The sequence below is a fragment of the Crocodylus porosus genome, unplaced genomic scaffold, assembly GCF_001723895.1.
Source record: "Crocodylus porosus isolate Cpor-Errol unplaced genomic scaffold, CroPor_comp1, whole genome shotgun sequence".
NCBI lineage: Eukaryota > Metazoa > Chordata > Crocodylia > Crocodylidae > Crocodylus > Crocodylus porosus.
The window spans coordinates 41,009,644-41,020,536 of NW_017728918.1; the positions used below are offsets into that span (position 1 = coordinate 41,009,644).

General features: G+C 40.2%; 1 protein-coding gene across 1 annotated transcript in view; it reads right to left on the minus strand.

Annotated features, from left to right (window-relative positions):
* CSMD1 (CUB and Sushi multiple domains 1) overlaps positions 1–5,983 on the minus strand; it is a 1,867,828-nt gene extending 1,861,845 nt beyond the window's left edge. Inside the window, exons 1-2 of the mRNA XM_019538151.1 lie at positions 5,974–5,983; positions 4,988–5,204 (exon numbers count right to left, since the gene is read on the minus strand). Coding sequence (XP_019393696.1) covers positions 4,988–5,204; positions 5,974–5,983 — 227 coding nt within the window. The remainder of the gene's footprint in view (positions 1–4,987; positions 5,205–5,973) is intronic.
* Between the last annotated feature and the right edge of the window lie 4,910 nt (positions 5,984–10,893).

Here is a 10,893-nt window from a genome sequence, read left to right on the forward strand (position 1 = left end):
GAGCCAGGGGAGCCAGGCTAGCACCACAACTACTCCTGGGATGAGCACTTGTTACAATTACATTTAGCCATTTCTCTATCATCAACATTACTTGGTATAACTATTAACTAGTTTTGTGGAAATCTGATATAACTATAGTAGTAAATTCTTCATTTTCTCTATTGCTGTAGAAAGTACTAAAAAATCCAAACATTTAAAAATCATTAAAACTGAGTAGCAAAAATGTTGAATTTCTTACAGTTCTTCCACTTGCAAATCTTTTCTTGTGTTTAGCTTATGAGAGAGAGAGAGAGAGAGAAAAAAAAAGAGAGAGAGAGAGAGAGAGAGAGAACGAGAACAAGTCACTCACCTCATCATCCTAAAGACAACAGATAGCAAGTGCTTTGGAAAACAATTTCTAAGAGTAATCAACTGTGAAACACATTGCACCCCTCACCTCACAAATATGGGCATATGAAATCAAAGAAAAGGCTTAATAATTACCAAGAGCCTAAACCTTAACTTACGTGGTATTTCTGTCTACAAAATTAGGCTATAATGAGCAATGTGAAGAACAGAAGCAAATCAAGAAAATATCTGAGGCTAAAAGGGGGAAAAAAGTTACTAAATGAAATGCATATCCAAGTACATGAATACCTGAATCCTCCCACTAAAAAAACAAAAACAAACTGTCGACATAAAAGCCTGGGTTGAATTAATAGGAGTGTCTCGAAAAATCAAGGGAAATGATTCCTCCTCTCTATTCAGCACAGTGAGGCTTTTCCTGGAGCACTGTATCTAGTTGTGGGCCCCACAATTCAAAAAGGATGTGGAGAAGCTTGAGAGAGTCCAGAGAAGAACAATTTCCGTGTCATTTTTATCTACAAAAGCCTGGCAAGCATAACCTACAAGGAAAGGCTGAAAGAACAAGAGAGTGCCTATATATGAGCAGAGAGGCTGCTCCTATGTGCTGTAACTAGGAGCATGTTGGAGCAGGCTCAATTAATGGAGACTGCTGGTGACTGGCAACTGTCACACTCCAGCAGACTCCAAGATCTCGTGTATCAGCATCCCAGTGCTTAAAAATGGTGGTGGGGTGCTTAAACTGAAGCCCATTGAATGACCGATAGTTAAAATGCCCTGCTGCCATTTTTAAGCACCAGGATACTGATACCCAAGATGCTCTGGGCTCTTTAGTTAGAGCATCTCTTGGAACCGCTCTAATTAAAGCACCTGGAGCATCCCAGAGTAGCGCTACCCCCTACCCCTCTCCCACTGCACATGTATAAATGCCCAGAGTTATTTAGTCTGGAGAAGACAAACTGAAGGGGGATTTGATAAGTCTTCAAATACCTGAAGGATGACCATAAAGACAATGGAGACAGACATTTCTTTATGGCTGTAGGGGACAGAACTAGGAGCGATGGCTTCACACTGCAGAGGATATATAGATTAGGGAGAATCTTTCTGACTAGAATGTGGTTAGCCATTGGGACAGGCAAACTAGAGTAGTTATAGCTTCACTGTGCTTCCACCTCCAATTGTGCTGGAAAGGGCCGGAGGGAGGTGGGCTGGCTCCCACATGTTGGGAATGGCTGTAGCAGCATGGAGGTGGAGGGGAGGCAGTGGCAATCACCACAGCCCATGAAGCTGTGGGTGGCAGCATCTGGTGAGGGACTTTTCCAGCCCACTGTAGCTTCTGCTGCACAGCTGCCTGGGACTGGCTCCAGCAGAACAGGGCGGAGGAAGTGGAGCAGAGCTACATATTGGAATAGACAGGTGGGGCTTCTTTTTTGAATAGTCCCTGTCCCCCCATTTTCTCCCACCAGATCTTCCACCTGCTGGTTCCTGCTGGGCACCATGTGATTTCATTTTCCCCCTTTCCCTGCCAGATTGACCCTGCATAAAAGGTAAGCTATAACTAGTTATCACCAGTTATCATCATTAATCATTTAACCATTCACATCCTTAATTGCAAGCCAGTTGGTTTTAAACTTTGGGTGGAACAGGAATCAAAGGGGATGCAACTGTAACACTACCCTCTCCTCATTGACTGACCCTGAAAATGACTAGTTACTTTCTTCATGACAAGAAAATAGTTGCATGTTGTACAAGTTGTAGGTGAATATCATCAGTTGACTTCTCTTCATAGTTGAAACTTATCCTATTTCTACATGTCCCTTTAGATATTTCTTATTTCCATTTTAAAAGCTATTTTTCGCTATTGCCATATAGTGTTTGTGCAAAAGAAGAAACGCCAATAAATATTCCAGCTAGTACCTAATTTATGATACTCTGAGCAATCAAAAGCAACTCTTCTTTAGTGTAGCAATAAATCAACAACAGAAAGATAACTAAAAGTAATAAACTTTCCTGATGACTCAATACACCAGCGACTGGTTGTATGAATCCTCCACAAGAGCACTATCCATTTGAATTCCAGTACTGCTGTAAGTGCTGTTACTTAATTGCATATAACAAATGAACAATTGTTCAAAGATGTAAAATGGAAGCAAATAATATATTTATGGGTTTTTTCCCAGCTTAATTAAAATTTTGTTGTGTTGAAGCTCTCTTATCAATTGATAATGAAATATTGATGTTTAACTGGAAGGGTTTTCTTCAACAGTAGAGAGCAGAGAAATCTGTTTTAGTTATATCTTAACAATGGAATTAACATTCCAACTTCTTATCTTTATGCAAAGACGGTTACAGGATTCTACAAAGAACCCTAAAGCAATGCCATTACACGTAGTACTTTGGACCATTGTACTATATGTTCTAATTTTGATAATAGCAGATTCCAAACTCCTAATTTAGAGGTGATGAAGCAAGTGTGCTAAGGTACTTGGTATTAATAGTACCAAATTCATCTCTATAGTACATAAATATAAGTCTATTAAGTCTAAGTTGCTGTGGCCACACACATCAGTGCTGCTTTTATATAGCGAGGCAAGATTAGCATGGGTGTTTTATCTGAACTGTAGAAGTTGCTAATAATAAAACAGGTTCTCTCACTACACACTATCTATACTAATCTATAGTCCATTAATCAATAGTATCACACCTTGCTATCAATGTACACAATGATTGTGTTGTTTCTATTCTATGCAATTTTGCTATGGCAACCAAACAATATGAGGTAGCAGAATAGATTTAATATGTAAAATGGTGTGAATATTGGATCATTTGAAAGTGTTATATACTTTCATATCTGTTATTGAAAAATGCCTCCAGTTTCTGTATGATGATTAATGAATTTTAATTATCCAAAGTCTACTATTGTATTTTCCATCTACAGGTCTATGCAAAAACATCAATATATATATTTTCAAATAAAGAGACCAATTTTCTGTTTCACACTAACATTATAAAAAATGTTTGCTAATATCTGCTGAATGATTTGCCATGAAATGTATAATGTAACAAACCTATGTTCAATGCAAAGGCCAAACTAAAAGTTACAGTACATAAAACATACCAACAGAAATATAATTATTCAAATCTCATTTTTCACTTTCAAAACTCTTTAAAAGACACTCAGCAAGTTATTCAATGCACCTATGCAATACATTCATGTACCAGGATCATTCGAATAGCATAGCTAGGAAAATTCAGGGACAGAGAAGTCAAATGACTTTTCTAAGGACAGAATAAGTGAAATATTTGTGCCAATATTACACTTCAGCAGTGAACTCCTCACTCTATTGAAGTGAATAGCCAAACTTCCATTGATTCAAATGGGCAGGATTATACTCCAGGAGCTGATATCTGCTATTCTTGGGCCTATATTTGTGCTTAAACTAGTCTCTCTCTAATGAACCTTCTTCCAAGAGATGCATGGACCTCAGTGAAAAACAACCAAACCCTTTAGCTATTATTACTAAAAGTATCTAATGCAAAAGGAACCCCCTTCCAAGGTAATAACTTAACTGATACCAAAAGCAAACATTTGCTATACTGAGAAATGCACACATTGCACATGTAGCACTTCCTGCACACATGTACCACTTCCTGGGCCTACACAGTAAGACTCACTACATCTCAGAACATATACATCACCTTTCTATATTTGTTTAGCAATATAACACAACTCCACAGCACATAAAGGATGTAGATATTGAACCAACAACATTGTTTTTCAGTATTCAGCAAATCCTGTGTTTGAAAAGAAAATGGCAAAACAGTAAAAAATATTCATGTACTGTAATAGCAAAGTTAAACTGAAAGCACTGAGAGCCAGATCCAATAAAGTACTTAGTCACATAAAATAGGACTGAGTGGGCCAAATTGTATTCAATCAGTTAGGTATCTAACTAGAACTTAGATGCCTAAACGGGATCATATTCTCCTCTGTTCAAGTCCTTGCAATATTATTTCTGTAACCCACCATTATCCTAGCTTAAAATTATTTTTTTTAAGTAAGGATCAGGAATTAATCCGCCTTTTGCATTAAGTTTCTCAGGAACTCAGGCATATACTATATAGATGGACTAGGACTTGTCTATGTGTCTCTGTGAAGACAAGACTGACCCCTGTCCTCAGCATTTCTCTTTTGACTTCTTCTTGGCAGTTATACACTAAGTGTGCTGCCATGAGATCATTTCCTGCTCACAGTGCTTGCTGTTTTGGATCCTATTCTGAATTGCCTTAAGCGTGCAAAGTCCACAGGCAATGTAAGAGCTTCACCCCAGGTTTCAGCATCTATTTTGGACACCAGACACTTAAAAGCTAGGTATTAGAGCACACAATAAAGAGGTGCCTAAGCCTTTTATTAGATTCAGTTCCGGATTCCATTTATTGGACAAAGGAATATTTATATTCCGGGAAAATCCTGCATCTATTTCAGATTTTACACAAGCTGTGGTTACATTGCTTTGAAAATGTTCACCTGACCAATAACTTTTTGATTTCCTTGGAAATGGAAGAAAAATCCCACTGAACATGATATCAGAAAGTTAAGTCCTTATATACAGTAAACTTTTGAAGAAAAGAAAGAGTACTTTACCTCACTTTTAAATTGCCTTGCTGTGGCTGTCCATCATAAATTGACAAAATATCAAAATCTTCCTCAAGAGCAAATGTGTGAAATGACAATTGTATCCTGTTACGTTCTCCTGTAATAATGATCCATGTGCAGTTGGCATAGTTTGGATAGCCATGAGGAAATCCAGGACTTTCAATAGTACCATTTGGTCCCTGTACTAAACCACCACAGTTCTGACCTAAAAAAGAAAAAAAAAAAAAAAAGGAAATATGTAATTCTGTAGGCATTTTTTCTGAATCTGTCTTTCTCCCATTTATTTGTTTTTAAAAAGTCACCATATTTGAAATTAATAGTTTTATGCTTACTTTTGAAATATTATAGGTAACATATAAAAACATTCTTCTCTTAGGACCCAAACTCCAATAATTGAGCATTGAGGAACCCAGTCAATCATTTCTGACATCAGTCAGTATTAATCATGCTGATGGTTTTCTGAAATATGTTGATGTTTATTCAAAAATGTATTATTATAAACCTAGTAATTTTTATTATTGTGAAATATCCTTTTGATACCGAAAACTAAAATATAGGCACATATCCTTTATGCCTTATTTTGCACTGAACACTGAGCTTAATACATTTCCCATAATTTTTCCATACAACACCTCTTCCCCACCCCATGCAAAGTAGGTACTGGAAATACAGATATACAGTAAATGCAAGAAATATGGTAAGGGGAAAGTGAAATTCTGCATGGTTCCACAGAACACAGAACAGTGAGGCTGTATAGACATATTTAAAAACATTGGGAGAATTCTCCTAGATTTGTTTTCCTGGTAAAAAAAAAAAATTACCCAGAACTACATGTACAGACATTCAATTGATGAGGCCCTAAAGAGTTGAGACCTTGTAGTGTTGACACTGTAGACAGGAGGGTCCCCTGTGCACATATCTTAGCATTCTCTGCAGGCTCCATTAATCTGCCTGGTGACAGATAGCAGGAGTACACAGACTCATGGTCATCCTGGCTAGGGATAGACATTACACCTAAACCAGTTTAAGTGATCAGAAACTGGTTTAAACCTGTGACAGGACAGATATTTAGTGCATATAAACCAGTTTGAAAATGGCTGAAACCAGTTTGAGATAAGCCTGGTTGAATATCGTATCAGACTTAACCAATTTGGATCAAACTAGTTTATGCACTTATGCAATGTCTGTCCCAGACCCCTTGCTGGTTTAAGATAAATGAGACTCCCCCAGCATCCCAGCATGCTCTCGAGGCTGTACTAGGCTTTCTGCTCCACAGCAGGGCTGGCCCCTCCCTTCTGCTTCCTGGTTGCAGCTTCAGGAAGACTGCAGGCTGTTCCCCCCTCCCCCTCACCACTCCCTGCTAAGCAAGAATTCTGCCCTCCCCTCCGACTTGCTGAGGAGGTATCTGTGTATTAGCTAGCAGACCACATGCTGGCTACAGTCCCTGCTGAATCAACAGGCAGAATTAACAGGAAGCTGGTTAATGTCCCTCTGTTGATTTGTTAATGGGGTGATAAACACTGAGTCAGAAGTGATAAACACTATGTTATCAATTCCCTGCTGGGCTAATCAGAGCACCAAGGCCTGACCTTACCCCCCTCAGCTCAGTACTGTGGAAGAAAAGGAGGGCTGCTTTAGCGCTCCCCAGCTTGTAACCTGACCCACTGCAGGCATGTGCTTGCACTTCTAAGATTTCTGTCTGGTTACAAAACTGATTTAGCCTAGCCAGGTTAAACTAACCTGCAAAGATTGAATCAATTCAGGCTCAGGCTTTTTGAATGTCTGTCCCTACCTGTGTTTCCCTGCAAGACAGTGTGGAGAGTGAAGGGGACATGTTCTGCTCCCTGCTGGACACACTGTGGCCAGAGAAGCCACAACATGTACTTTTGGGAGATATTCAGTATCCCAAAAGAAACATCTCCTGTCAGTGATTTAACCTTCGTTGTTCCCATATCTTTTTTATCTCTGGAGCGGTTATTTTTATTTTGGGAGAAAAAGCCTGAACAACTGTATACTCATGGTTTTTTTCTGGGACAGCAGTAACTCTTCCAAGAGAAACTGAATGTTTATACAAAGCCTGAGTTGGCTTGGTTCCTTAGTTGCTGCTGCTCAGCTTATTGCAAGGAAAGATCCTTTTCTTTTTGTCCTGCTTTTCAGAAACAAAGTTTGTATCTTATTCTGGCATGTGTTGTATGTAAGAAATATGGTATAGCACTTATGGCAAACCATTATACAACACAATTATTATACATCCATGCTTTTTCTCCCAGAGATATTAATATTACTAGTAAAGAAAGGGTTAAGTATATAAAATGTTAAGTAAACCTAGGGATATACTCAGCATGTTCCTGCCTCCAGTTTCAGCATCCTGCAGACCAGTATGAGTGTTTGCAAGCTCATTAACCCAACATCCTCAGCAAGCTGACTTGACTGGAACACTTTTGCTAATGTCTTACCTGATTTCATTAATCCTACATACCACAGACATTCTGAAGCTTAGAATTAAACTAGTTTTCATTAATGAAATATTTGCACAGACAAAAGGCTGTGAACATTTTGTGCACAGTAATGCACAGATTATTACATGTTTCTTAAGCACTGCAGAAGTATAATCCCGGCTTTTATTGTTACACCTAAACCATAAAATGATTTCAGGCTACAATATTATTTTTAACTGTGCATCAGTAGGTCTGAATCTAAATCATTCAGAAGAATACTGTCAAACGCTTGTGGGAGGTTTCTAAATCTTAATAAAATGGATTTAATAAAAGAGACGTGAAAGTTAAAACTAAAGAACTAATAAATAACCATTTTCCATTAAATTTAAAATCTAGCAATAACTCTAATGAGTAGATAATAAAGCTATGGGAATTCAATAGGGCTTTGAAGAAAAAGATTTTTCTACTTCATCCACCAATTGCTCTATATTGAGCCAATAAAATACAGACATTATTAAACTTTTCTGAAATATGAATGAACTGCATTATAATCTCAGCCAGCAAATTTCATATATTGTTAAACATTTGAAAGTTCTCCTAGCCCCTGTGTCAACCCATTGTATCCCTGTCCCACGAAGCACAAAGGAATTGTCCTGTAGAAGGTAATTGATCATCTTACACATATTTAGGTATTTAATGATAATGAACTTGAAAACTAGGATAAACAAACAGATTAGGAATGTATGAATATGCCACGTTCAGGTGTTGCATTCCTTCCACTTCCAGGGGGATGGTAGGGGATGGGTGAAGAAATGGAGCCTAAACAGTTTAAAAACTATGAGCAAAAAATGATGAGACAGTTCCAGAATGTGGGGAAGGAAAGGAACAGCAGATAGATGGAAAATGGATGTTTCTGAGGAAATACGACATAAAATTAATCCTTAGCTAAATTCATTACTTCCAAGCTGAATCTTCCTCATTCTAGTCATCTTCGTGCTGAGAAATTCAGAGGCTGAGCATATGCTGTCATTAATACAGAATCAGCTCCCTCAGCATTCTGTCATTGTTTGCACCTCGTGCTTATAATAATGAGTAACACTCCACACCTGCCACAAGAAGTACTGGAACAGCATTAAGGTGATAGGTGAAAACAAACTCATTTTAACATTGTGAATAGGGTTATTTCCATTAAGTTTTTTGTTTAAATCTATGTCATTTACTGCTTTACCTAATCTCTTGGTGTAATGTTCTGCTCTACCAATTCTCTTCTCATTGTATAGGCCCCTTTTTCCAATTTTGTTTAGCTCGTCAGTGTTTTTTCATTGACCATTTCAATCAGTCACAAATACAATGAGTCTTCAGTAGGTACCAAAGAGAAACAACACACAGTGAGACCCATAAAAGGATTTTTCTTATTGCAACGAGATGTTTGAGTCTCTTTTCATCTGTATGTATTTTATATTCTGTTTAAAATGCTACAGAAATCTTAAACCTTGGCTATAGATAGCTACAGAATCACTTAGCGAATAGTGAAGAGCAGCTATTCCATGGACCAGCCAGAAGTGTTCTGCAGGACCATGTAGCAAAGTTTGGGTTCCAGAAGCAGCCATGACACCCCCTGGTGACCATGCAACCCTTGGCCTGCTCCAGCACTAGGATTCCCTCCCTTTCTTGATCCCTTGTGGGCTCAGCCCTCTCAGCCTCTTCCCCCTTGTCTCTAGATACAAACCTCCAGCCCCAGTCCCTGGATTGAGGTCCAACTACCTCGCCTCAGCCCTGTTGATATTTAGTATCTCTGGGCCTCTGGGCCCCTGGGCTGCAGGGCCCCCAGCCCTAGTTCCTGCCCCTCCTGCGTGGCAGGGCCCCCATGTCCAGTCTGGCTTCCACATTTGCTAGGCTTCAGCCACTTGCTTCAAGCTTCAATTCCCTGCCCTAGCTTGCCCTATGTCTTGAGACCCTGGTCTTCAGCAGGGCTCAAGATACTCTTCGGTCCTCAGGCACTGTTGGAACCTCTGCCTACAGACAAGCATCCAGTGATGGAGATGAAGACTGGGATCAGTAGAGATGAGAATGGAATGGCAGTCCCAAACCCAAACCAGCAGTTAAAAGTAAAGCCAAAAACAAGCATTCCAGCTATAACTAAACCTTTAGCCTCCTGGCTATATACCAGCTCCTACCCAGCCTTGGGCCTTAGTGTGCTGCTAGTCCTCAGCCCTTCACTTCTGTTTCCAGGCATAGTGGGCATGTTTAAATGTGCAAGTGCCACAGCACCAGGTGCTTTGAAAATGATCTAGTGCTGCAATTCTTGCAGTTGTATAAGCAGTTAAATGTGATTCAGTGCTGAGAAAGCTGCAGCTGCAGCTGCGTGCTTTTGAACTAAAGCACCTTGGAGGTGCTTTAGTTCAAAAGTGCATGGCTGCCATTTTCTGCAGGCTGATGTGCATTTCACTGCTTATACAACTGCACACAGTGCAGTGCATTGCAGTGCAGTGCAGCTCACCTCACTTCACCTCACCTCAGCTCATGTGTAGAGCAGACTCAATCAGGGGAAAAAAGTATGTGTATAAATTACTAGTGCACTCACAGTCCGTTCAACCAGCAACAAGCATCTCATTTCATAGCTGCTACCCCCTCAGCCTTCACGGCCAGACTGACTGCCTTGTCTCTGACCCCAGCTTCTCTCTCCCAAGCCTTGCCACTTTCCGGTCAGGTGACTCCACAGCTAGGGACAGACATTACACATACACTGGTTTAAGTGATCAGAAACCAGTTTAAACCTGTGACAGAACAGATGTTTGGTGTACATAAACCAGTTTGAAAATGGCTGAAACCAGCTGGAGATAAACCTGGTTGAATGTAGCATTAGACTTAGCTGATTTGGCTCAAACCAGTTTATGCAATGTCTGTCCCAGACCCCTTGCTGGTTTGAGATAAACCAGACTCCCTCAGCATCTTGGCATGCTCTCTGGGCTGGGTGGGGCTCTCTGCTCCAACTGGTCCTGCTGCTCTGCTCCCTGGCTGGAGCTCCAGAGACTGTGGGCTGGTCCCCACCCACCCCATCATCATTCCCTGTGAACAGGTATTCCCACCTCCCCTCTGCCATGCTGAGGAGGTGTCTGTGTATTAGGTAGCAGACCACATGCTGGCTATGGTGTGCTGGCAGGCAGAATCAACAAGTAGATGGTAATGTCCCTCTGTTGTTTTCATAGTTGGGTGATAAACAGTGTTATCAATTCTCTGCTGGGCTAATTAGAGCTCCTGCTGGAGCCTGACCACATCCCCTCACCTCCGGGTTGTAGAAGGGAAGGGAGAGCTGCTCTTGTGCCCCCCAGCTTCTAGCCTGAGCCACTGCTGGCACGTGCCTGCATGTCTGGCATGTTTGTACTGTTACAAAGTGATTCAGCCTAGCCAGGTTAGACCAACCTGCAAAGATTGAATCAATTCAGGCTCAGGCTT